General features: G+C 47.8%; 1 protein-coding gene across 5 annotated transcripts in view; it reads left to right on the plus strand.

The window, feature by feature from the left end:
• The window catches only part of SYT9 (synaptotagmin 9), a 146,663-nt gene that overhangs the window by 111,387 nt on the left and 8,215 nt on the right, over positions 1-27,061 (plus strand). For 3 of the 5 annotated variants that reach the window (XM_084894222.1, XM_084894221.1, XM_084894223.1), the window contains exon 6: positions 953-1,082. In XM_084894222.1, the coding sequence (XP_084750348.1) occupies positions 953-1,082 (130 nt within the window). The remainder of the gene's footprint in view (positions 1-952; positions 1,083-27,061) is intronic. The other 2 variants (XR_014795932.1, XR_014795933.1) reach the window with 1 other exon arrangement.

A 27,061-nucleotide genomic window follows, 5' to 3' on the forward strand; every position in this document is an offset into this window, starting at 1 on the left:
AGGGGGGGAAATTGTGTGTGTGGGGGGGGGTGGGGGGGAAGAAGGCAGGGACTCATGCAGGGAATGTTTCAGAAATATTAGCCCTTAAAGTTAAAAGAGCTAAGGATCTTTTTACAGTAGGGAAATCAAATCGGGTCAAAGAAGCAGTGCTGGGTTTGGAAGGAAGGAGGAAAGAGCATGAGGAAATGTGTTCTCTAAAGAGAGGGAAGCAGAGAGACCCAGGAGCCTCCTCAACCCTGCCCTCTCTGTGAGCTCAAGACCATGGCTGCCACACACACAGCTGCCCTTCTTATTGCCACTTGGCTGCCTCTTTCGGGAATTTGAGCAGCTGTTATTGCAAGAAACTCCATTCAAGTGGCCTCTTTATGACATAGATTTGGAGGCCTGGAGTTCAACCTAAAACCAGACAGGGGTGGCATCCTTACTGTGCCTCAGGGAACTCCTCAAACATAGGGTTCTTGGAAACAGACTAAGCCACCTGTGTCAAACACAAGGCCCGCGGGCCAAATCCAGCCCGCCGCGGGCCAAATCCAACCCGCCAGGCCTTGCAATGTGGCCCGCACCACGCTGTCATCACTGCACTCCGCTGTCAGTTTATGACATTGTCAGTTTATGACTGTTCAGTAAATCATTCGGCCCGCAATTTAGGCTGGATTTTAGATTTTGGCCCCTTCTCTGATTGAGTTCGACACCCCTAGACTAAGCCATGCCATGTAACGCGTTCATGCTACAAAAGCCTGGGTGTGGGAGGGCCAGACTCTGCTCTTCCTCTCTGTGCCACTGAGTATGATGACGGATCCCAATCCCTGTTCTCTGTTAAACTTGGCATTGAATTTTAAATTGGGCAATGAAAGAACCACTCCTCCCTGATTCCCTTATTAGTTTAATTGAGTAGCTATTATTCTTCCATACCAAATTTTTAAGGAAAATCTATTGTGGGCTGTTTTCACAGTATAGGTCACAATGAGATCATCGGCGTGTGTCAAGTAGGCAACACAGCCGAGAGGCTGGGCAGAGACCACTGGAGTGAAATGCTGTCATACCCTCGGAAGCCCATTGCACACTGGCATTCCCTGGTGGAGGTAAGACCCGATGCTCCACTTTATGGAAGAATAAACGCTTGATTGTTGAAATGAAGGAGCCACCGAAAATGTGAGTGTACATTTCCTGGGCTGTTAGGAATTGCATTCCGTCTGAGGTTGAGTCTGTGATACTACCAGCCTGGGGTTTTGAGCAAAGGTCAGGAATCAACCCTCACTTTGATTGTTATTTTTTGTTGTTGTGTGTTTTTTTAAAGGTCAAGATTCTCTGAATCTGTGTTATGGCTTTGAGTTGACATTTGAAGGACATCTGCAAGATCTGGGTGAGGGTGGCGTTTTTAGGCAATCCTATAGTGATATAGGCCTGGTGTCAGAAAGAATTTGAGATGGGGAGAGAGGAGGCCTGGGTACTGGGACCTACTGTAGCATGAACTTGTGATTTTGGACAAGTTGGTCATTATCAGATTCAACTACGTATGATAAAAAAATAATAATAATAAAAACTAACCACAAAACAGCAAGTGAAAGGAACATAAGTAAGGTCCAGAGGTAGGCAGTCTGGGTTGTTATAGGGTTCTGAGACCCATTAGATTTCTATCTTTCTACCTCACTGACCTAGAGTGGCTTTTTTTTTTTAAAGTCACCTCAATGCACAATATGATTGCTAAGCTCTAATCATCACATATCTTATAGACCATAGAAAGATCACCAAAGCATACACATTCCTTTTCCAAGGATTTTCCTTAATGTGTCATGCAACACTGGTACTTACAATTAACTTAGTTACAGAACTTAGTCATGGACATATGTGGGAAATGTATTCTTTTTTGTTGGGTGGAAATGTGCCCAACTGAAAGCAAGGGTTTTGTGTGCAAGAAAAAGAGGCCAGTGGGTACCTAGAAGCAATGGGCCACCATTCTGCCTCTTATACCCTCACTTATTTTCTCACTCCTCCATCATTTCCTTCTCATTTATTCTCCCATTCATCTCTCATTGACTCACTCTCTTATTTATTTACTAACCCGTTCTCTCAGAAATAAATTGTATTCACTATTCTCAACATTTCTGAGCGTCAAGTGCCATATGAGGTAGGGATAATAGATGTGAATAAGAAACTATTCATTCCTCCTTTTGAAGAGCTTACATACCTTAAGAGACAGAATATGATGTGTACAGGCATCACTAAAGGGGCATTCGTGATCATTGGCATCCACATCCAGTGCCACCAACCATGAAGCAGGAAAGTGTCTGTCCAGGAAGCATTTCTTCCTCCTGCTCCTGGTAAGTAAAGAGAACTGAGCCCTTTGGAACGGGGACACCTGGGGGCCTGGGTTTGGGGCAGAGAACTTCTCTCTGACTCTCCCAGCGCAGACAGTTCTGCCCCCTGCAGAGCCATCCAGGGAGGCCGCGCTCGGTGTGGGCTCTGCTGTTGTTGACAGCCAGGTTGCCTGGTTGAAGTAAACCTGCAGAGGCAGAGCAGCCTCCACCTGGCCCGGGGACAAAGGGACTGTCTCCTTTTGTTGGACATGGTGCCGGAGGGAGAAGAGCAGGACAGGATTTGTGAATTGATTCTAAGCTTCAGGGTACCAGGAGGAGCCTTGGGCCCCCAATTTGCAGGTCCCTGAGGACCTCTGTCCCTGGGCCATCGAAATTAAATTCCTGGGCTTGAAATTAATCCCTAAGGGAGTCAAATTTAGACCCCGTGAAGCTGGAGAAGTAGCTGGAGGGAGGTGCTGACCAGCCTGCACCTCACTCCTGTAGCTCTTGGTGCAAGTCTCAGAGGCTTCGTCTGGGGGCTCATTAAATCGCCCGCGCCTGGTGCTAGTGGTGGCCGTTAGGGCAGCCACAATAGACGTTTACACCCTTGTAAGTCACTGCTGACTTCAGTGCTTATTTGTAACCTGGTGTGTCAAAGAATGTCAGAGCTCTCTGCTTCTCAAGACACAGGACATGGGAAAGGATAAGGATGAGGGTGTGGTGTGGGGGCTGAGACATGAGCCCTGATCTAGTGTACAAGCCAGGGCTTTGCTAGGAAATAATCCTGAACGGCACATGCAGACAGCGGACCTTTGTTGGACATGGTGCTGGAGGGAGAAGATCTCGGAGGCTTCCTACTCGGCCAAGGAAGAGATGCTGCATGACTCTGGCCACCTAGGGGACGCTCCCCAAACCCTCAGCGCCTGGCTTTGTGCAGATCTGTGTTTGCTGGTTATGTAAGTGAGAAATAAATGTCTTGGGGTTAAACCACTGAATCTTGGAAATCGATGGTTCCAGCAGCTAGAATAACTTCAGCTAATACAATGGCCGTTCTCGACTGTTGCAGTTGAGAACTTAAGACGTGAAACGCCTGGGCCCCTCCAATGAAGGACAGGCCCAGGGAGGCTGGCCCTGCCCTGTGGCTTCCTGTCTCTTTGAAGTTCATGCCCAGAACTCCAGGTCCATCCTCAGAGGGGAGGCAGTACTTTTCTCTTTATAAATAAATGAGCAGAACTGGGGCACTGGTATCAGAGGAGATGAAGAGCGGTATTGGGGAGGTCACTGCCCATTGCTGACAGCCGTGAGGATGGAGGAGGCCACGGACAGGCAGTGGGAAGCCCTCACTTTGGACTTGGATGGACCTAGATTCAAGTCTGTGGGCTGCCACTCTCAAGTTGTTTTTCTCTTTCTGAGTTCCCTTATCTGTAAAGTGGCCATCACAGTGCCTATTTCATAGGGTGGTGGTGAGGATTAAAGCACCTAATATGTGTGAAGCACCACGGCTGGCACATAATACATGCTCAGTAAAGTCCTCTGATATCATTGTGTCCCACACTCTGAGTGACTGCCGTGTGTGTGTGTGTGTGTGTGTGTGTGTGTGTGTGTGGCGAGCTGGCACAGCCCTGGCATACTCAGCCCCATGTTGGGCGCCTTATGTGCTCGGCTAGGTTCCGTGACCCTGAGAGGGGCGGTGAAAGATTGAGAAAAGACAGACAAGAGAAGAAAGTTGAGTCTGGGTGCAACACTGTCCTCTCTGATGGAGAGCTAGCGGCAGTGCCCTGGACTACAAGCCATGTCTTTATTTTATAGCCAGATTCCACGAGGCAGAGTAAGGGCATGGTTAAGATGTTTACAACATTCTTGTACGTTTCAATCCTACTCAATTGCATGCACCTGCACTCTATCAAGCCCACATCACTCAGACACATGGGGCCATGTGTTCGGACCATATGTTCAAGCTTACAGCTCTAGCTGTTGGCTATAATTGTGCTGGGTGGGCTCTGCCCGCCATGCTGGGACTTGGACGTGACCATGGGAGGACTGTGCCCTTTCATTATCTATCCATACACTGTAGCCGCTCTCCACACTGTGTCCTCATGTGACTGTCACACAAAGACATGTCACCCCTAATGTGTGTCATGGAGGATCACAGGAAGGTTGGGCAACTCTGTCCCCTACACCCCGTGAGCCATCACCTCAGATTGGTTGTCATTTGCAACATTGCTGGGCATAGACACATGTATAAGTTCTTCTCCTTTCTTCCTTGGCCTTCAAGAAAAGTTGCTATTTCACCCTCTTCCTTTAAATGTCTGCTTTAAAACAAAAACAGTAGTGAAGTCCCCAGTTCTCATACACATACATCAGTGTGTGTGCATGTGTGTGTGTGTGTGTGTGTGTGTGTGTGTGTAAGCATGTGTTTGACAGAGAGAAAGGAGAAAGAGAATATGGGGTAGTTGGAATTTGGTGTGAAGGGAGGCTGGCCTGGCAGAAGCTCTTCACTGCTGGGAGCCAAGGGACCAGGTTAGGACTGAACCCTGAGCCTGCAGAGACCTGGCAGCAGCTCGGGGCTGCATCCAGCATGCCTGACCTTACCAGGACAGGTGGCAGATGGAGTCTTCAAAGCCAGTGAGTTCAGAAATCCGTTTCTCTCCCAGGGATCCTGGACAGCTTCACTGCACACTCAAAGGTCAGCCAGCCCCGCTCCCTTTGTGCCCAGATGTCGGAGGCCTGGGAAGCGGTATGGCTCCCCCAGACAGGCTGCTGGCACCTGGGGACAGGAGTGTCCCCTCCGTGGGGCTTCGGGAGATGACAGAACTCTCGAGGCTCCCACCTCAGAACCCCCTCTGCCATGTACCCAAGATGCCTCCTGGCCACATCCCAGCACCTGGCCTACCTCCTGGATGTGGAGCTGACCTTGCTCACGATCCCCGGAGAGAATCATAGAAATGGTTCCAGGTTTTCATCTCTTCCATGTGTGGTGCTGTGTGCACCTTCTCCATTAACAAGACACAAACCTGGTTTGATGGGAAGATATCGTTTGGTTAAATCAAATTTTGCTTTTCTACGGGAGAGAGAGACAGAGGCTCTGACCGGAATTCACAGTGAAGAGCAGCAGCGTTGTCCTGATGGGCAGAGGTGCGAGATTCTAAACCAAAGCCGCACTGGGGCTGCCCAGGTGTGGAGAAGTCCCTCTCTCCACGCCCAGCTTTTCTGTGTGTTCCCTTTAAGTGTTGAAAGGAGACCTTAGAATTTGGATGTGCCTCTTTTTGGACAAGGGCTGGCTCTGGCTTCTTGGGGGACTAGCTGATCATTGACTTTAGGCTATTTGCCTTTGATATGCTGGATAATATGGCATCGATTAATTGCATGAAACAACATGATTTGCGGGGAGTGGAAATACTGTTCCTATTACATAGATATTGAATTAGATGGCCTTTGTAGGCTCCATGCTTGAGTTACCTTTTCTCCACTTAGGAAGGAGAACGTGCAAGGAGGTCATTTGCTCCCTTGGTTCCATGTGAGCCATCTGATGATCCTGGCTTTGCATTTTGATTGCAGTTGAGAAATGTCCAGGACAGTAACCGAGTCACCTCGTAAATCATGAAGATTTCTCTTGAGCTTAAGGGGATGCCCAGGTTCTAAAGCACTTCAGCATCTTCCTTCATTAGAGATAGAGAAACGGAAACACCTCAGAGACCCCTGTGGCGAGTGGCAGACCGTTGTACCTTGAATGAAAAATGATCAGGAGGTGACAAGGATATTAGTCCACAAGTTGGCATTTCTCACCAGGGAAACATTTTAGCAGCAGTTTACACAAAATAATGATTCACTCCACCTACATGTGAAGACAAAAAAGAGAGAGAGAGAGAGAGAGAGAGAGAGAGAGAGAGAGAGAGAGAGAGAGAGAGAGAAATAATGGGAAAGTATTGTTGGACAAAATAAAGGACTTATAATTGATATTTTCCTCCTCCCCCACCTCTCCCCCCCACACACACACACATAAAAAAATAAACTATTTTTAAGGATAGGATTTTGCATGGCAGTCTCCATAAATACCTGCAGGGTCACTGAAGCAAAACTGATTGCAGAGAACATAAAACGTGCTACATGTTTGGGAATCTGAAAAGCATTAACAGCCCCATTAGAATCCGTGCCAGTTAATTTAAGTGGCCAGAATGCAGTTTGGAGAAGTAGGTTTCCAGCTGGTGGAAGGAATGGTCAGCAAACAAAGCCAAGAGCATTCAAATATCTCAAGTAAGTCTTCTTTCTTGTATTGAATGATCTGCACAAAAGAAGATGCTAAACATTTTCTCCTCTTCAGCTGGAATACAAAACCAGCGACTCTTCCTGAGGCCTGCGGAGATAGTAATCACACACAACATGCGGGTGAACATATAAAAGAGAATGTGTTGGAAAATAACATCTCTGCTCACACAGAAAGACAACTGCGTCTGGACTCTCCTCCCCTCCACAGATGACCTTGCCCAGCAGTCACCGCGCTGGACAGTTCCTGTGACACCCCTGAACAGGAATTAAATAAGCAAGTGGCTAACCATGGGCCGGAGCCTTCAGCAATCTCTGTCTCCAGAACCAGCATTCTGAAGTGGCCACTGTATAAGGGGCCGGTGGGCCAATGCATCCCCCTAAAATAAATGAACGAGGCTGGTTTATGTAAGCAGTATGAGGTGGGATTTCTCTTGTTTGAAACAGAAAATACCTTCTCTGGGACACAGAGGACCATTCCCAAAGCTGCCTTGAGATCAACCCTTCTGTCTTGCTCACCATAGTATGTCTGCACCTAACAAAGTACATGGCATATCAGGGACCGTCTTTAAAATTTCCCTAATGAGACAAATGATGATGTTTGGTTAATTAGCTTATGTGTTGGAATAGTTATGATCTAAAGAAAGAATCTCTTTTTTAAATATGTTTGTATTGATTTCAGGAAGAGGGAGAAATAAAAACATCAGTGATGAGAGAGAATCATTGATTGACTGCCTCCTGCACACCCTATATAGGGGATAGAGCAAATCAGGCATGTGCCCAGACTGGGAATTAAACCATGACCTCCTGATTCATAGATCCATGCTCAACCACTGAGCCACACTGGCCAGGCCAGGCTCAATCTCTCTCTCCTGGATGATGTGGCTTAGTGGTTGAGCATTGACCTATGAACCAGGAGGCCACGGTTCGATTTCCAGTCAGGGCACATGCCCTGGTTGTGGGCTCAATCCCCAGTAGGGGGCCTGCAGGAGGAAACAGATCAATGATTCTCTGCCATCATTTATGTTTCTATCTCTCTCTCTCTCCCCCTTCCTCTCTAACTCAATAAAAATATTTTTTAAATGAAATAAAATGTTATGTTCCTTAAAGTTGCAGAATGTCCACTCCCGGGATTAGCACTAATGATTCTTATCCTGCCGCTTAAAAATAATATGACGCTTGCATTGCTTTCCAAGCGTGGAACCAAAGTAGCATGTGAATGTGAGCTTACCTGGAGTGAAATCTAACACCAGGAGTAAGGATCCAGGGATCCTTGCAGAGAAGGAAATAGAGATGTAGAGAAACCCTCCACTCCCGGGATGAGGGGGAATCAGGAACGCCACGGGGTCCTGCAGAATCGGAGCTGTCACACACAGCGGCCATCTGCTCTGCCCAGTCCTGCTCTCACACGCCCGTGGGCCCAAAAGAGTTAAGAGCAAAGGCCTTGAGAAGGCTGGGCTTTGTTACAGGGAAAAAGCTTTTAGCTCCAGCTGCTGCTGTCAGCAGAGATGCTTGAAAGCAAAAACGGGAATAATTGGAAAGAAAAGGACTTTAGAATCCCACGGGCGTCTCCGAGGCCGCCTCAGCCCAGATGTTGCTCTTCCTGCTCCAGGCCTGTGGTTCTCTGAAGCTTGCAGCTCAGGTGGCACTCCCTTTGCTGTCTTTGCAGACTGGGTCTGAGTTCCTGGGGGCCCAGCAGACTCCCCACAGTGCAGGAGCTTCCTCAGGATGGGGATGGGCACAGAACGAATAACAGCGATCGCCCTGGAAACGCAGTCGTATGTTATAGACGAGGTGGGTGGCCCCGGGCTTTATAAGAGTCCTTTTGGACTGCTGTCACTTTTCACTCAGTGCATCAGCTGCAAAGACCAGAAGGGGCCTCTGTGGTCCAGGGGATGATGAAGAACCAGTGTGATGCTAGAGGGGCAGATCTGGACCAGACTCAGGGCTTCACCCACTCGGAGATGAGGGCTGAGAAGTTAAAGGCCGGGCCCCCTCCACTGTCACTTCCCCTTTGTGGTCAGAGAACGTCGGGTGGCCTCTGTAGTGCTCTGTGTTGCTCAGTGGAACATGCCTGCTGAGCAGCTGTTGAGTAGGGTAGGGGGAAGCTAGTATGAGGGGTTGTGGTTGAAGAAGCTGAAGGAAGAGTAGGTTTGGGAGAAGGAAGGCAGCCAGCCACAGGGAAAGGAGTTGGGTGGCTTGGGGGAGGTGGGCCATAGGATAGGGAGATGAAAGATATTTAAAGACTTGTAATCAGTTTTGCTGACATGAGCCAAGGTCACCTTCATAGCTCCAGGAAGTCTTCCGTGGCATTAACATGGATTTGAATTTGGATTACCTTATGAGAGCTTGCAGAGTCTGACTCCAAACTGGAGGTCCCAAGAAGGTTCTACATCATTCCATAGCCCATTTGTGCCACATTAATGTTTAATAGGGAGGGAACCTACACAGCTCTGCCACTTAGAGCTGTGCACTTGAGCAAAGCACCTAAACTCTCTGAGGACCAGTTTCCTCCTCCACGAAATGGGGATGTTAATGCCTAGCTTTATTTTATTTTGTGTTTTTTTATTTTGTTTTATTTTATATGTTTACCCATGGATATTTTTCCATTGATTTTTAGAGAGCATGGAAGGGAAGGGGAGAGACAGAGAGAAACATCGATGTACAAGAGACACGTCATTTGGTTGCCTCCTGCATGTAGCCTGACCAGGACAGGGGTTCGAGCCTACAAGTGAGGTACCTACCCTTGATGGGAATTGAACCCAGAACCCTTCGGCCTGAGGGCCAACACTCTAAACTCTGAGCAAATCCAGCCATCGCTAGTACCTCATTTTAAGTACTTGTGATTAAATGATACAATCTACATGGAAGCATCTAGCATGGTGTCTGGCAGTGAAAGGTGCTTCCAGAGTGTGGAACAAGGAGGAAAACAACTCCACCTCACATCTGATGATGCTATTACAGTGCCCAATTAACAATAACTTTCCTGGGGAAAGTCCAAGTTTGTCATTTCTTTGGCTTTTGGAATCTTCAATGATTCACAGAAACTTAGATGTTAAGAATGTAAGGTGTGGTGACACTGTATTTCATTAAGTTCCTGATTATACAGGGAGCAGAGCAGCATGCCTCAGGCAATCGTGGCTGTGACTTACAGTAAGGAACACATTATACATCACAATACACACGGATAGAAAACTGAAACAAAAGTTTCTTGAAAAAATACACATACATATGGCATATTTGTTGAAAAAAATTATTTTATTTTTTTTAAAAAATGCTGGTGCCGAAACTGGTTTGGCTCAGTGGATAGAGCGTCGGTCTGCAGACTGAAAGGTCCCAGGTTCGATTCCGGTCAGGGGCATGTACATTGGTTGCGAGCACATCCCCAGTGAGGGGTGTGCAGGGGGCAGCTGGTCAATGATTCTCTCTCATTGACGTTTCTAACTCTCTATCCTTCTCCCTTCCTCTCTGTAAAAAATCAATAAAATATATATTTTTTAAAATGCTGGTCACACATTAAATTGCTTTCCAAACTGAATGATGGGGCACAATCCAGATGGAGATGAAGGTTTTGCACTTCTAGTGATGTATTTCTGAGGCTGTGGGGGAAGGCTACAAAAGAAATGTAGGATCCTATCCAACTGCACACTTAGTAGGTCCATCCAGAATACTTTTTTAGACCAGAATCCTCTGCTTTTCCTCACATCTATTTGAAGCAACAGCATCCCTTGGTTTGAGCTTCTCTGCACATGATGCTGCACACCTGAGTGTGTGTTGCTACGTTTGCATGAACACAAATAGATGATTCTGATCACAGATATTTAACCAATTTGGAGCTGGGCTGAGCCTTAAAATGCTTGAGCAGCACAGAGACACCAACTGTGTGTTTATAATTGAAGAAAACTGTTGGGTGAAGCCACAGAAGGAAGCAAGAGGCATTCCAGCTGGACACGTGTGTCACTGTTACGAGCGGGTTCCCTGGGATGACAGGACTCCCCTCCGGCCCTGGGCCGGGTACTGTTCTGGGTGCGGAGGGCCTGCTGCAAGGACTCCGGAGTGGGGTGGAGGGGAGGGCAGTCTAACAGCAGGTTTATCATCTGTGTTTTCAGAAGTTGATTGGGGGCACAGGGGAGAGAGTTCCCAGCCATCCACTGGGGAAGGGTGGTGACCCAAGAGACACGTCGAACCCCCTGGACAGGCTCTTGAAAATGAGTGGAAATCCTCCTGTTGAACAAAGAGGACAATGAATTTCAAGGGGAAAGGTTAATGCATTCACATGCCAGCAGGGGTGAAAGAGGAGGGCTGCCCCTGGGACACCAAGGACTTCAGGACTGAAACCCCGGGTCCATGAGATGGAAATGAGGCCAGAAAGTACGGAAAGGGCTCCTTCTGCCCCAGCAAGGGCTAAGGGCTTTCTGCAGGCAGTAAGGGAGCTCTGGGATGGTTTTAAGAACAGCTCAAATCTGTGTTGTAAAAGGGTCACGCTGGCCATCTGGAGGAGTGTGAGTGGGAGGGGGCAAGGCTGGAGGCAGATGTGCCACCCTTGGGCCTGAAGCAGACAGATGTGGAGGGGACAGGTGGAGAGACAGAATGCATGGCCTTGTGGAGGTCTGTGAGAGGTCCGGGAGAGGGAAGAGGCCTTTATATGGATGTATGGTCCCAACATCTGAACTACAGAATGGTAGAGAAGGACAGGGTGTTGGAGACAAGGGTGAGGAAAGGGTGAGCTAACAAGAAGAGGGGAGATGAAGGCATTTCAAGGCCAAGAGCAGAAGAACTTGACAAAGTGTACCGTTCACCTGTTACCTTTGGAAAGATGCTGTTCCGGGAGATATATTGTGTTCACAACTGAGTGACTTAGATCTTAACCACCCACTCCTCACACACATGTGTGCACACCGTGCTCCTACCTCTTACCCTTTTCTTAGCTGACTGCCAGTCAGACTCTCTTCTGGGCCCAAGGCCACACGCAGAAGGCAGATCGGTCCACCCGGGTTTTAAATGGAAATGCCTGTGCCCCACATCTGCTGACAAAAGGAGGATTCGCCTGAATTTGAAGCCCAGATCCCTTGGGGAAGAGATGTCAGGAAGCTCCAAGCGTGACAGACAGAAGAAGCTCTGGGTGAATTGGGGGGTGGGGGGAGGGGACTGCAGGTTTCCCAGCAGCCCAGGGATCAGCATGAGATTCCGACTCAGCACTGACCCTCCTGGGATGGGAAGGGACCTGGGCTCAGACAGGCAGGATCTTCCCATTGCACCCCCTCCCTGCTGAGGCCGAGCGTGCGGACTGGAAAAACAGTCTAGGACAGTAGTCATCAGGGAATCTCAGGCAGACGGTGGCCTCCCAGTGTGGAGGAGAGGAGGCAGCAAGGACTGGGGGACAGGGCCACCCTCATACAATCATGTGAGGCCCTGACAGGCCCTGCCACAAGGAAAGCTTAGCAAAATCTGTTCAAATCAACTTCAAATATTTTTCAAATGTTTTTTCAATTACAGTTGACATTTGATATTATATTATTTCCAGGTCCACAGCAAAGTGGTTAGATAGTATATGCCATGACCTATCTGACACCATACACAGTTATTACAGTTCTAGAGGCCCAGTGCACAAATTTGTGCATGGGTGGGGTCCGGCCGGCCCACCCCGATTAGGGCCGGACCAGAAGGGCCATAGGAGGTTGGCTGCACCCACCCCTGATGGGTGCTGATTGGGAGCAGGGCTGGTAGGGGTAGGAAGAGCTGATTGAGGTCTCAATTGGACAGGTTGGCCATCGCAGTGCACTTCAGAGCGACTCGTCATTCCAGTCATTCTGGTCATTCCTGTGTTCTGGTTGCTTGGCTTTTATATATATACTAGAAGCCCCGTGCACAAAATTCTTGCACAGCGGGGAGGGGGAAGACGAGTGGCTGGCCTACAAACCACTGCAGGGGTTTGGGGTGTGAGGTGGCCTGGGCATTTAAATCCATTCTAGTATGATTGGGCCTAAACAGGCAGTAGGACATCCCTTTCACAATCCAGGACTGCTGGCTCCCAACTGCTCACCTGCCTGCCTTCCTAATTGCCCCTAACTGCTTCTGCCTGCCAGCCTGATCACCCCCTAACCACTCCCCTGCCAGCCTGATTGCCCCTAACTGCCATCCCCTGTAAGCCTGGTCATCCCTAACTAACCTTGCCTAAAGGCCTGGCCACAGCTAACTGCCCTCTCCTGCAGGCCTGGTCCCCCCCAACTTCTCTCCCCTGTAGGCCTGAGTTCCCCCCAACTGCCCTTCCTTGCAGGCCCAGTTGCCTCCAACTTTCCTCCTCTGCCTGCCTGGTCACCCCTAACTGCCCTCCCCTGAAAGCTTGATCGCCCCCAACTGCCCTCCCTTGCAGGCCTGGTCCCTCCTAACTGTCCTCTCCTGCTGGCCATCTTGTGGTGGCCATCTTGTGTCCACATGAGGCAACCATCTTTGACCACATGGGGGCAGCCATCTTGTGTGTTGGAGTAATAGTCAATCTGTATATTACTCTTATTAGATAGGATAGAGGCCTGGTGCACAGGTGGGGACCAACTGGTTTGCCCCGAAGGGTGTCCCAGATCAGGGTAGGGGTTCCCTTGGGGTGTGGGGTGGCCTGGGCAAGGGACCTGTGGTGGTTTGTAGGCCAGCCATGCCCCTCGGTGACCCAAGCAGAAACCCTGGGGTCTGGTATTTATTTATCTTCTTTAATTGAAACTTTGTAGCCTTGCGTGGAGGCCTGGGGCAGCCAGGATGTGTGGAAAGCTTGGATTCCTCCTTTGCTGGGGAAACCCAAGCCTCCTGTTCTCTCCAAGGCTGCAGCCATCTTGATTGGGTTAATTTGCATACTCACTCCTGATTGGCTGGTGGACATGGCTTATAAGATAGGATAAATTATTACCTATATACTCTATGCTATATTTTAAGTCTCCCTGACTATTTTATTACTGCCAATTTGTACTTTTTAACCCCTTCACCTTTTTCATCCATCCCTCCAATTTCCCTCCCATCTACCAATTATCAGTCTGTTTTCTGTGTCTATGAGTCAGTTTCTGTTTTGTTTGTTCATCTATTTTGTTTTTTAGAATCCACATATAAGTGGAATCAAACAGTATTTGTCTATCTCTGACTGACTTATTTTGCTGAGCATAATATCCTCTAGGTCCATCCATGCTGTTGCAAATGGGAAGATTTCATTCTTTTTTATGGACAAGTAAGATTCCATTATATATAAGTACCATATGTCTTTATCTACTCAGCTATTGATGGGCACTTGGGTTACTTCCATATCTTTGCTATTGTAAATAACACAATGATGAATAATATTTTAAAATCTTTCCTCGACATTATGCCCCATCTCTTTGCTACCTTTCAAGTTTTTCAAATATCTTGAGAAAGAGAGAGCATGCCAGCGTTTCTGTGTGCCTGGGCTGGCTGGCGGGCTCCCCTGAGCTTTCATGTCTGTGTGTCTCCCTCGCCCAAGGAGAGCAGTCTCAATAGACAGTAGAATCTGATGGCCTCCGAGTTTATGGTTACAGACAACTCCTCCAAGTTTCTGGGCTGAATGAGGAAGGCAAGAGACAGGCCAGTTGCTAGAAAAAGGATGAAGGATTTTGACAATGGGATTTTCTTTTTCAGAAGCAAGAAATTGAGTGTTTTTATAGGCTGAGGAAAAGGTTGATAGGGAAGAAAAGGTTGAAGATATGGCGAGAGAGAGAGGGATGACTGGTGTGTGGGCTTAGGCCCAGCTCTTCTCACCCAGCCCACAGGCCATTCCTTTCCTCCTGTTTCTGGCCATTGGGGCTCCATCTCGCCTGTGGGCTATGGAAGCACACACCACCCTGCAGGAAGGACTAAGGAGTAGCCTGTGCTGCTTTCACTCCCAGGGCAGAGCACCCAGCGTTTATACAGTGAGTCCCAGATGATCCCCTGCCTCTTGGTGTCCACATCTGCAGGTCCCAGGTTTTCTCGGCATCCCCGCTGCATGCTCCCAGGTCCTCTGCCCTCTTCCAACCTGGCTCCACCTTGAAAGGGCCTTTTCCTTACCTGGATCCTACTGGGGCGGTTAGCCAGCATTTAGTTCCTGCTCCTGTTCTTCATCAGCGTGTATCACACCTGATGGACATGCCATGCCTCTGCTTACTCTCCTCTCTGACTTCATCCTGGGCCCTGATGCAGGAACATCTCCCTGCTGCATCCTGCCCACCCCAACTCCGACTCACAGCCCCACCCTCATTCAGTCCCAGCAAGTCCAGCTGTGGACAGTCTTTGAGCTTTTATTCTCAAGTCCCGAAGGGTCTGACGTTGCTGTGAGAGGCTGCCTCTCACCTTTCAGGATGCAAACCCTCACTGTGCCCACATGGCTTCCATCAGACAAACGGCAAGATGTTCAGGGGCTGCATAGGACAGAGAGTACACAGACGCGTTGACCCTTGAACAACATGAATTTAACTGTGTGAGTCCACTATATGTAGATTTGTTTTCTTATGTAAATTCTATACATGTATTTCCTCTTTGTTGTGGTTACAATAACTTTTTTCCTCTAGCTTACTGTATGGTGAAAATGCAGTATATAATGCATGCAGCATACAGAGTATTGTTAATTTACTATTTGTGTTTGTAGTGAAGCTTCAATAGGCATTAGTAATTATTTTTTGGGGGGGATAAAAGTTATACATAGATTTTCAACTGCACAGGAGTCAGTGTCCCTAACACCCACATTGTTCAAGGGTCAACTAGTAAATTAATCTAAGAAGGAGGAAAGACAAAGAAAAATGTGTAGGAAAACAAGCACTCTTTGGCAAAATAGTAATTAGGCCCTTAGGGAAATCATCAAGAGATTATGGTAGCAAAAGAGAGAATGTTTGAATATGGTCAGATTCCACCACCAGGTTTAGAATAGAGTCTCAAAAACTCAGGGGTGGGGGAAAGGTAGGTAGACATTTTCAATTGCTGGGAGCCTCGATGGAGAGACTCAAGCGGTTAGAAAAGCTCTTTAAAATGCTATTGTGGCGACACAATCAGAATGGTGGTAGGGGTGGCACTCACAGACACACACCACGACTGACATTTTACAAGGACGAGCATGAAAGCTGCAAACAGTGAGGAGCTGCAGGCCTGCCTTTGTCTCACTATCTGCCCTCAGCACCACCTGGCCCCTTACTCTCAAGTACTTTTATTGTCTAGAAATATAGAGCTTTGCCTGTCTCTCCACTTCCAGAGGGGCCTGCTCTAGACCGGCACTGAGAAATCTGGGTCTCTGTCTATACTCGGAAGCTGAGCTCCGTCGAGGAGCCACACACTTGACACTTGTGTCTCACAATTGGGTCACTTTGAGGCACCAGCAAAGCTTCCATCAAAGCTTTAGTCACACAACCTGAGGGTCTGCACCTCTCCACGCACTCCTGGGCACAGGACCTCCCAGCGCTGATGATGCTCAGAGCATCTCAAAAGGACAAGTGTCACCCCCCCCTGGTTAGCTGGCCACGCCACATCCCCCAAGGCCCAAAGGCCTGATCTGGGGAACTATTTCCAACCTCCTTTCTTCAGACAGATGAAAACTACCATCTCCTCGTCCCTTCATGATGTCTGTCTGACCTTCCAGCCGAGACGCTCTCCTTTCCCCTGATGTCAGCCCACAGCCTCTTTAGGCTCCATTATCTGCCCTCCTGGAAACAAACCGTTTTCTAGCCGATTCCGAAAGGCTCAAGTCACCATAGGCTCCACAGGGCAGCAAATGAAGTCTGGGCCTCACAGTTTGCCAGGCCGGCAGCCCCCACTGAGGCCCTCGCCAGGTGAGAGGCGGTCCTAAAGGCAGCCGCTGCTGCTCCCCGCCTGCCTCCTGTCTAATCTCTGCACCTGCCGTTAGCACTCGAAACTCCAGAGAAAACTGATTGAGATGAGGAGCAATTCTTCTAATGACCCAGCACACTCTGCCAGTTCCCACACCTGCGGGGGACCTGGAGCGTGAGAGCACCCTCCATGCTCCATTGGGGTCCCTGCCCTCTCTCCCCCATCAGGATGGAGGACGGTGTCAAGCCCAACTTTCAGGACACTTGTCACTTTAACAATGACAACGCCCACAGGGTAGATTTGGAGCTCCCAGAGGTGCTCAGCACAGGGCTTGTGCTGCCAGCCCTGTGACTCTAGACTACTTGGGGTCCCAGACTCCGCTCCTCTCTCCACGCACCTCTGCCCCAGCACTGGCCACCAGCATCTCCAGCTCCCCACTCAAACTGATATCTCTCCTTAATGACGCTGGGCTTTGTTGGACTTCTGTCAGCAATTTTCTCCAGTCCTGGTGCTTTCGGTGTCCTCAAATATTCGCGTGGTTAATGGGACCCTTGCCTCAATGCCAAGGGATCCCCAGGGAGGAAATGGCCCTTTCCTGGGGCCTCAGCCATCAGCTCTGCTACCCTTTTCTGCCCTCTGCTGGCCGTCATTGTCACTGCAGATAATCTTTCCGGGTTATGATGGCTTTCACTGATGTGCTTATTCAATAAACACTTCTTTAGGGCCACTCGGTACTACACAATGTGTAGATAGTGAGCATTCAGTGATGAAAATACATGATGCTTGCCTTCCAGGAGCACAGTCCAGGAAATATGGTGGAGAGATAGAGACAGAGAGGGAGAGAGGATGGGAGAGGGAGAGAGAGAAATATTATGAATGAATGGGAGTGAATGAATTCCAGTGTACCCCTGTGGAAGCCTAGATTTGCTCGTCATTACACAGACTTTATCTCCAGTGCCTTCACCCGACAGCATCCTTGGAATTGAGCGCCCTTCCCCTGTTAGAGGTGGAGTATGCCAGTGACATCTGCCTTCTCCCTAGCATTTGATGGTTTTTCATTTATAAATCAAATGTTTCTGAGCAGGTGCCCAGCTCAATTCTCCATGAAACAGTCCAGCTAAAGGGATAGACATAAGCAAATAATCAGACAGATTGCTTGATGACAGTTATGGTGTTATATAGGGCTGTGTTCTGACCTGTATACACCTAGTAAGAGCCCTGCACCGCCAGGATAGGTCATGGGATGCATGATTTGGAGGGAAAAGGAATGGCCCACAAAAGAGCACAGCCTATGCACACAGTAGGCATCTCGAAAGTGCTGAATGCATGATAGAGGCTACAAGGCAGGCGAGGCTGAGGACCAAGCCAATGTCTCCAAAAAGCTTTGCTGAAATCAGCAGATCATGTGTCCTCCCCTCCCCTGCAGCATGCCCATCACATCCTGGCACTCTCTTCCATCCAACTAACCCATCTCCAGATGCAGATCCAGATGTGTGAGATGGTGTTGGCTGGGACCTTTTAAATCCATTAGCAGGTTCCAGTCAAGGATAACACAAGAGCCATGGTCCAAAATTGCAGGAGCCACATCTTCTCAGCACCTGGTGCATAGGAGGCACCCTGTAGTTCTGTTGGGGTTATTAAATTAATACATGAATTTTGCACAGTCATCCAGGCAGGAGCTTAGCTTATGCAAAGATTTCAGGCGTGATAGTACTCACCTGACCCGTGGAGACTGTCATTCTGGTCCATTGTAACCAGAAGTGGATTTATAACTTAACTGGCCACCAGCAGTGTGTAGGCTCTGGGAGAGAGAGTGTGCAGTGAGGGTGCGGGCCAGGGGTGCAGAGCAGCCATGGGAACATATCCCCAAGGTTTGGGGGGCAAACCTCTGGAAGGACTAAGCTCTCTTTGACGGGTGCTGGTGGCCCCTGTGCTGGGAGGGACCAACTTCCTCAGAGATCCAGCAGGGGTGGCAACACATGTTGCTTAAAACTATAGCCGGTTTGTAATTTTGGCCTCAGACAGTAATTACAGCTGCCGGGGCTCCTTGGAGAGATAATTACAGGGAGGATTCAGCATATTCATTTTATCTACACAACTTAACCATCAATTAAATCATTACTGTCTGATCCTATTCCAGAGCCTAGAAATGTTCTGTGAATGTATAATTTTGGAGGCACTGGAGTTGTTTTCAGATGGTTTTAAGTGAGAAATTGCCCGATTTCCAGAGCAGAGGCCCATGTGCATGCTTCCCGGTGGAGGCAGAGCCAGGGATATCATGTGGAGGCTGCCTCCTGGGAGGCCCGAGTCATAGGAGGGGCCAGGCCGAAGGGATTGGCGGGCAGTGCTGGCTTTGCCTTTGCTCTCCCATGCAGTTCATGATTTTCCAGAGCGGGATTGTGACTGTGACCTAGAGATCAGCATCTGGGAACAGAAGGGAGGGTGGCTTGATTTGCCAAGAGGCTGTTAGGAGGGTCCACCCCTGCTGGGATTTTGCTGAGGCCCTGGGCCTCCTTCCACTAACTCATAGCCAAAGAGGTGGTCCTTTCATTGTGGTATTTCAAAGCACAGGCTCTGGAGTCAGACCACAGGGCTCACATTTGGTTTTCTCACTTCTGAGCTCTGTGTCCTTGAGCCAGTGTCTGAACCTCTCTCAGCCTCACATCATTCTCCTTTGTAATGGCACAGTGCAGACCCTACCAAACAGAGCTGTGGTGAGGCCTCAATGGCAAAATAATACAGTATGTTTAGCACAGTGTGAGCACTGAATGGCTGCTAGGTAAATCTTAATAATGTTATTTTACACTAAAGGCCTGGTGTATGAATTCATGCATGGGTAGAGTCCCTCTGCCTGGCCAGTGATTGGGGCTGATCAGAGCCAGTCTCACTCAGTCCTGATTGGGGACGCTAGGGCCGGCCAGCCAGGGGGAGTGACCACAAGAGGTTGACCCTGCAGGAGGTTGACTGTGGAAGCGCACTGGCCACCAGGGGGCAGCTCCTGTATTGAGCGTCTGCCCCATAGTGGTCAAGTGTGCATCATAGTGAATGGTTGACCAGTCATTCAATTGACTGGTCATAACAGTCACTTAGGCTTTTATATATATAGATTGATTTTGTCCTACATATACATAACCATGATAAAGTTTAATTATAAATTAGGCACTGTAAGAGATGAATTGTAATAACTGGTAATAAGATAGATTAATTATAACAAGGTGCTGTAATAACAGTTATGTGAATGTGGTGGTCTCTCACTCAAAATATCTTGCTTACTGTACTCGCCTTTCCACTTAGAGGAAGCACTTTAGGGCTTCCCATTGGCATGCCCAAATTGCCAGCATCACTACTCTTGCAATTTGTGACTAATAGTAAGTAATATGGGGGGTGGTCATTTGAACACAAGCACTACTATACCAGACAGTCAATCTGACAACCAATTTGGCTACTTAGAGACTAAGAGTGGAGTTGTCTATAGCGTGCATTCAAAGGGATGACTCACATCCTGGGCTGGACAGAGGAGGACAATGTGAGACTTTGTTACGCTACTCAGAACAGTGTGCAGTTTAAAACTTGGGAATTATTTGTTTCTGAAATTTTCCATTTAATATTTTGGACTCCAGTTGATGGCAGGTAACTGAAACCTCAGAAAGCAATATTGTGGATAAAGGTGGGGGCTGCTGTACTTCCTTCAGATTCAACCCAAGCGTAGCCTCCTATCGGTGTATACACCTGGTGGAGCTCCCATAATGCTGCTTTGTTGTTCAGGGCTTGCTTTCCTGAACAGACTATGAGATCCCTGAGAACAGGATCGTATCTCCTTTGTCTCTGATTCCCTGGACCCTTGTGTGGGGCCAGCAAAGAGCCGGTACTCATTATTGGCTGAATGAGAAAGAGATGGAGGGAAGGAAAGGGGGATCTGGCTTGGTGTGGAAGGGAAAACCGGGAACAGCAGGGCCTTCATCTTTAGAGATGAAGGGGTGGCCAGGGATGTTACTGGTGGCTGCAGGGAAGAGGGGTGTAGGGTAGATGGCTGTTTTATAAGAAGGTGGAGAGGCAAAAGCCTTGAGGAGCAAAAGAGATAGTGCGCCACCCCACCCGAGATACACGGGATGCGAGGGGTTCCCAGCCTTCTCATGAGAGGGCTGCAGAGAGAGGGGTGACTTCGAGGGAGAGCCAGGCTTCACTCAGGGCAAGGAAGTGGAAGGAAGGTTTTTTATGAGAGTCAGGACTAGAGGATGGCAGATGGAGAGCCCCAGAGGGTGGTTGGAGACGGTTCACCCAGCGGGTTCTTTCAGGGAAGGGCAAGTACAGGCCAGGATGTGGGTGACTGTGGTGCGAGGACAGGCGACTGAACAGTGGGACAGAAGTCAGGTTCAGTCTCAAGGGGCAAAGTCGGCCTTACCTGGAGGAAGTACTGTGGCCGCATTGTCCTGGGGGCGGGAAGATAAAGCCTCTGCCACCCTCAGACCAATGGCTCCCCCAGGGTTGTTTGAGAGGGGGCTGAGCTGTCTCTCACCCATGTATCTGTTCATTCATCATCACCCAGTGCTCATAAGCCTTCGGCCTACTGTTCCCCCCGCCTTCTCCCCACCTGAAACCCACACCCATCTGCCTGACCACCAGCCCCTCTCCTGCTGCCCTGGGCCCTGCCTTCACCCAGTGCCACTTGTCCTCCTCACAAGCAGGCTTACCTTCCCTACACATGACACCTAGACAGTAATAATCTCATGTCAGCTTTCCCACATCAGTCACCTGCTCGATCCAAGGCACTATACTGAGCACTGGAGTTGTATCACCTAATTTCACCCTCACCCTGGGAGGTAAACAGTAGTATCTCCCCAGATGAAAAAAAAGCTGAGGCTTCACTGACTTAGCTACCGTCATGAGGCCAATAAGTGGGAGAGCTAGCATACTGATGTAGATTATTTTATGTCTCCACTGTTCTACATCCCCCCACCCCACAGTCTTGCAAGGGTCTTTCATGCCAGTGACTTTGGACTTTGCCCCGTGGCGTGCTCAGATCAATAGAATATGAGAGGGGTGACAGTTCCAAGCGATGGCTTTAAAGGCACCGCTTAGTTCTACTCACCCCCTTGAGCTTTTGGCGTTTGTCATGGGAACTGCCTGTGTGCTAGAGCGAGCAGTCACAGAAGCTCACCTCTAGCCAGATCCAGCGGAGCCCAGCAGAGCTGCCACCAACCCACAAACCCGTGAACAGGAAATATGAGGTTATTGTTGTCAATGACCAAGATCAGTGGGGAATGTGTGTCATTGTAACAAGAGCTGACTCATATAGAGTGAAACTGAGATCTTTCTGATTCTATACAGTGCTTTTATTTTAGTTATTTACTTTTAAAATATTTTTACTGTTTTTTGTTTTGTTTTGTTTTTTAAGAGAGGCAGGGAGAGGGACAGAGAGAAAGAAACATCTATTGGAGCCTCCTGCTCACCTCCTGTTGGGGGTCAGGCCCACAACCCAGACATGTGCCCTGACTGGGATTCAACTGGAGACCCCTTACTGCATGGGATGATGCTCAACCAACTGCACCACACCAGCCTGGCCCTACAGTGCTTTTAAAAGCAGCGTTTTTCTGTGTCAGTGCTTCACAGGCATGGATGCCAGGGCTGCCTGGCCTGGATCCAGATGTGGACCTCTGTTCAGCCTCTTAGCAAAGGCTCTCTTTCTTCATCGCCTCATCATGGAATTGAAGTGGCAACCTCTACCTGTTCCAGTTGTACTCTTCCTCTTTCTTCCCCTGCCCTCTTCCTAGAAGGAAACCTGCCCATGCCTACACCCCTCAGCAAGTCTCTCAAACCTGCTTCCCTGCCAGCCAGGCAGCATGGAAGAAAACACAGCTGGCCCAGCCTTGCACGGCCAGTTTTTCACTGGCCAGTCCCGTTGTGGGTCACACAGCTGGTTCTAAATGATGCTTTCCTTCTGGGCTGCTAGTATTTAGCTCAATTAAGAATGTAAACCTGAAACAAGGCCTAAGAATTTTCTGGAAAGCTGTTTTGTTTTCATCCTGCTGGCACCGAGACATGGTCCCTTATGATCTCACATTCCCAAGTGATGTGTCATGTAAGTTTTGGGCTAATGTACTTTCAGTTGTTTTGCTTTTGCTGTTTCCTCCCCCACCTAATCATCTTCAATATAACCATAATTTTCAAAATCAGTAGGATGTGCAGTGAACAATAGGCAGTAAAATTGATTAACTGAAAAAGCCCTTTAAAAAAATCCTTCAAGCTAATGGAATACATTTTTTTTTTTTTTTTTTTTTTTTTTTTTTTTGGCAGTCATGTTATGTTCTGTGGCTTTTTCCACAATTGTGTTTTTAAATGTTGTATTGCCCAGCTGATGTGGTTCAGTGGTTGAGCATCGACCCACTGGCTCGATTCCTTATCAAGGCACATGCCTCCGTTGCAGGCTCCATCCCTTGTGAGGGTTGTGTAGGAGGCAGCCAATTAATGATTATCTCTCATCGATGTTTCTATCTCTCTGTCCTTCTCTCTTCATTTCTCTCAAAAAATTGATTAAAAAAACATATTTAAATGTTGTGATCTGATAAAACTATACTTTGTAACTACAAAGATTTGATTCCTTCAAATTAGAACATGATTTTCCCTAGTTATATTTTTTCTAATTGATTTTAGAGAGAAAGGAAGGGGAAGAGAGAAACATTGATCGGTTTTTCCACTTATTGATGCATTAGTTGGTTTATTCTTGTATGTGTCCTTACTGGCAATCGAACCCCCAACCTTGGCATATCGGTACAATGCTCTAACCAATTGAGCTACCTGATCAGGGCTTTCCCTGTTTATCTTAATGAAAAATTTTGAAATGAAAACTTATTATTTCATTTATGAAGCAGGTGCCTGAGAAGGAGGTAGCCCAGGGTCTGTCCTCTCTCCCTCAGGGGGTCTGTGGGAGTCATTTCAGCATCCCCTCAGCCATTCTCGTCTCATCCTAAGCCATTCTCCAGGCAAGGAGAACCCAGATTTTACCAGTTGTCCCCCTTTGAAAGCTTCCATTGGTTGGCCATACCTATTAATATTTCCCAAATTAATTTTTCTGTGTTGTGCCTTTTCTCCTAAAGCTCTCTCAGCCTAGAATACCTTTCCTCTGCATTCTCACCATATGAAACCCACGTAACCCTCAGGCTTCAATTTAAGTGCCACCTCTTCTGTGAAGTCTCCAGTGGCTATGCCCCACTTAACTCAAAGGGTTCCCATGATACTTTATGATTGACACTGACCACGTTCTGCCTCTAGTTGTGGCTTTATAGTTAGCTCACTCACCTGTCTTCTCTCTTGACTGTGAACTCTTGGGATTGTGTTTGCTACCCAGGGTAAAAAATAGGGTCTTTCATATTCATTGTGTTGATGTTTCTAGCTGATTTGGGCTCATTGCTGACCTTTGCTACAGATGGTGATTGAGCCTCACTCTGTGGCTTGTAGAGAGGTTTCCGGTCTGTGATGTCCGTTCACATTCACCAGGCAGGAGGGGACTGGTCAGTGTGAGAGTGCCCGAGGGAGGATGAACACAGAGCCAGTCTATCCCCAGCTCCTCACAGAGCGGAGACTCGGGTGCCCACACGTGCAGCAGGCTGGGTGGGTGTACCTCTCTCCAGTGTCTCCTTCATGTCAGGCAAACGAGACCTGGAGGACACTGGGGTCTTTTTATCCAGAAAATGTCCATCATTCATAAGTGGTAATGGTGATATCCTCAAGTCAGGGTCACAGGTGAACAAATCTAATATCCATTTTATTGTGCACTAACATATAGGGACCCCTGGAGGTTGGGAGGCAGTCATATGTCTTCATTTACGATGTCTTCAGTATTTATGTTTATAGTTCTTTGTTATTTTTCAGAGCTCCCTTTCCAGGAAATACTGAATTTAAGCACTCAGGTCCTGTTTTGTGCCCAGCCACATAGAGGTTTCAGAAGCCAAAGTCAGTTAGCTCCTCCTTGCACCATCATCCTTCCCACCTCCTCACCCCCCCACTCCTCCACCCTCCCCCACCCCCTCCACCCCTGCTTCACTGGCAAACTTACCCGGGGCCAGGGTGGGAGGGCAAGCGGGGCAGGAGAGGTGCCTCAGCGTCTCCCATGTGGTCACTCAGCTCTGCTCTCCTGCTTGCCTGTGTGTCCCCCAGTCCAAGCCACACTGCTTCCAGGGCCCAAGTCCTGAAACACTAGTCTGATCGTGCCCTCCCCTACTTAAAGCCCCTCAGTAACTGCCCTTTGTTCGGAACAAGACCAGGCTTCCTCACTTGGCCTTCAGGATGCCCTGAGACCCACCTCCATCTCCTCCTTGCACTTCATGCCCAATTGCTGGTGATCCACACATGCTTTCTACTCACCCCCATGCCCGTGTCTCTGCTTTCACTTCCTGTGCTGCCTCACTTCCCTCTTTGCTTGGCTAGGTCCCACTTATCTTTTAAGCATCTGGGTCCATTTTCCCCTTCTGCAGGAAGCATTCTGAAGATCCTCCTACTATGAGTTAATTGCCTTGTGTCTATTCCCTTCCCCTCGTACCCTGTGCCTACCCCTAATATAACATTTGGTGCCACTTGACATCGTCTGGGTGTGTGTCACCCACAGCAGCTTCGTGAGGTTGTTATTCACCATTGTATAACCAGAACCTGGCAACATGCCTGGTTCAAAGTCAGCACTGAGTATAGATAGAATTGTAGGATAGAATTCCAATTTATTCTATCTTACAGCTTGGGAAATGCTTGTTGATGTGTTAGATGGACTCTGCATGTCCTATTTTCAAATCCTCAGGTGTAGTGTTTCTGTTAATGTATAAAAGTAGCCCCATGCTAGCTCTGAAAGCCAAAGAAACTTCATTTTCCATGAGGATTACATGAGCCCTACTTTCCTTCCAGCCCCTAGTTCTCCCAAGTGCAAGGTGACACACATGAGGGTTGAGACAGTGCAATTAAGTTCCCAGCTATTGTCTCAAGTGAGATTTGTGGCAACACAAAAGCCCGGGCAGTTTACATAAAGGTCTCTGCAAAGAAACATCTCAGTTTAAAAACAGGTTGGGAGACCCATGACCATTTCCTCCAGAACGCTCAGAATTCCATCATGTATGGAGTTGCTTATCTCAGCAGTCTTTCAAGATGCCTCTTTGCATTTACCTGGTGCTCAATAAATGCTTGTGGAGTGAATTACTGAATAAATATAGTGAATGTAAACTTAGAGTAATAAACTCCAAATATCCTCTATTTAACTTCATTAGGTAGGGTAAGTTTTTCCTTGCAGTAATTCTCTAACAGGCCCCCTCATCTGAAAAACTGTCTGTACTCTGCTCACCTTTGGAATGGCATCTCCTTTAGAGCCCTTGCTTCTGCTTTGTTTCCCATGAACCCCTCTCAGTAACAGTCTACATGTCACACGTGACACCATTCACCACCTTTACTCTCAAGGTTGACTTGGCAGTGGGTCCTGATACACTTTCCTACAAAGACAAAACTGTTCAGAATTCTTTTCGGAACCAAGAATCCTTTTTAGAAAGGCATCTCAATGGAGTTGCTATCGAAGGTGCAGTAATTTGCCATCAGGGGCACAGTACTTAAAGAGCATGCATTTGGGTCCATAAACAAGTGATGGCAGATTCTGGCTCCGCCATTTACTGCCTGTGTTATTTTGTCTTTCCCAGGCCCAGTTAGCTCTGTAAATATGCAATGCTAATATCTATCACAGAAGGCCAAGGCTGAATGAAGTAAGATATGCAGAGTTCTTAAGTTAGAGCAGGGAGCTTTAGTGCTCATTAAATAGTAGTTATTACCCAAATGTCCCCTTTCGTTTTCCATGCTAATGTCCCAGTCTCCTGACTGGAAATATAGTTACAGCCATACTGCTTTATTTCTTTAACAGACTGACTTTTTTTAAGAATATATTTTTATTAATTTCAGAGAGGAAGGGAAAAGGAGAGAAACATAGAAACATCGATGATGAGAGAAACATTGATTGGCTGCCTCCTGCATGCTCTCTATTGGAGATCAAGCCCTCAACTGGGGCATGTGTCTTGACCAGGAATCGAAACCTCAACTTTCTGATTCATAGGTCAATGCTTATTCACTGAGCTACACTGGCCGGACAACATACTGATTCTTTAAGGAGTGAAGGGGAGTGAACAATAAGGAATGTCCTCTTTAGAGAAAGGGAGAAGGGAAGAATCAGGTTCTAAGTGAATGTGGCATGATGTTCCATCATCTATTTGCAAAGCTGTGGTACATAATAAATAGTCAACATAATCCTGAGATTTTTTATGCTTTTTTAAATAAATTTTTTAAAATTCAAGTTTAACCATATTAAGTACATATAAGATTGAATCATGTAATGAGTCACTTCAATTTTTGACAAGCTTCTTCATTCTCCCTTAGACACTTCCTGTAATCAAAACCCATTTTCAAATTCACAGGAAGATATTATCTAATGATCCACTCAATCTTTTCATGTTCTTAATTTGAGGTCAGTTTCAGTGGCCTGTCTCCTATCAGCTGTCATTTTTTGTGATTGAAATGTCACTTCACATTACAGTTTTCCCTGGGACAGTTCTCATCTTTGGTTTCAATTCAATTTAATTCAAATCAGATTCATATGTCTCAGAGCAATTGAATTCGCTTAAAACCCCCTCTGTTCAGAAGATTATAACCACTACTCCTGCTGATGCCATTAAACTTCCTGATACCCTCCAAACCCT

Source organism: Pipistrellus hanaki (assembly GCF_964339955.1).
Source record: "Pipistrellus hanaki genome assembly, chromosome: 9".
Lineage (NCBI taxonomy): Eukaryota > Metazoa > Chordata > Mammalia > Chiroptera > Vespertilionidae > Pipistrellus > Pipistrellus hanaki.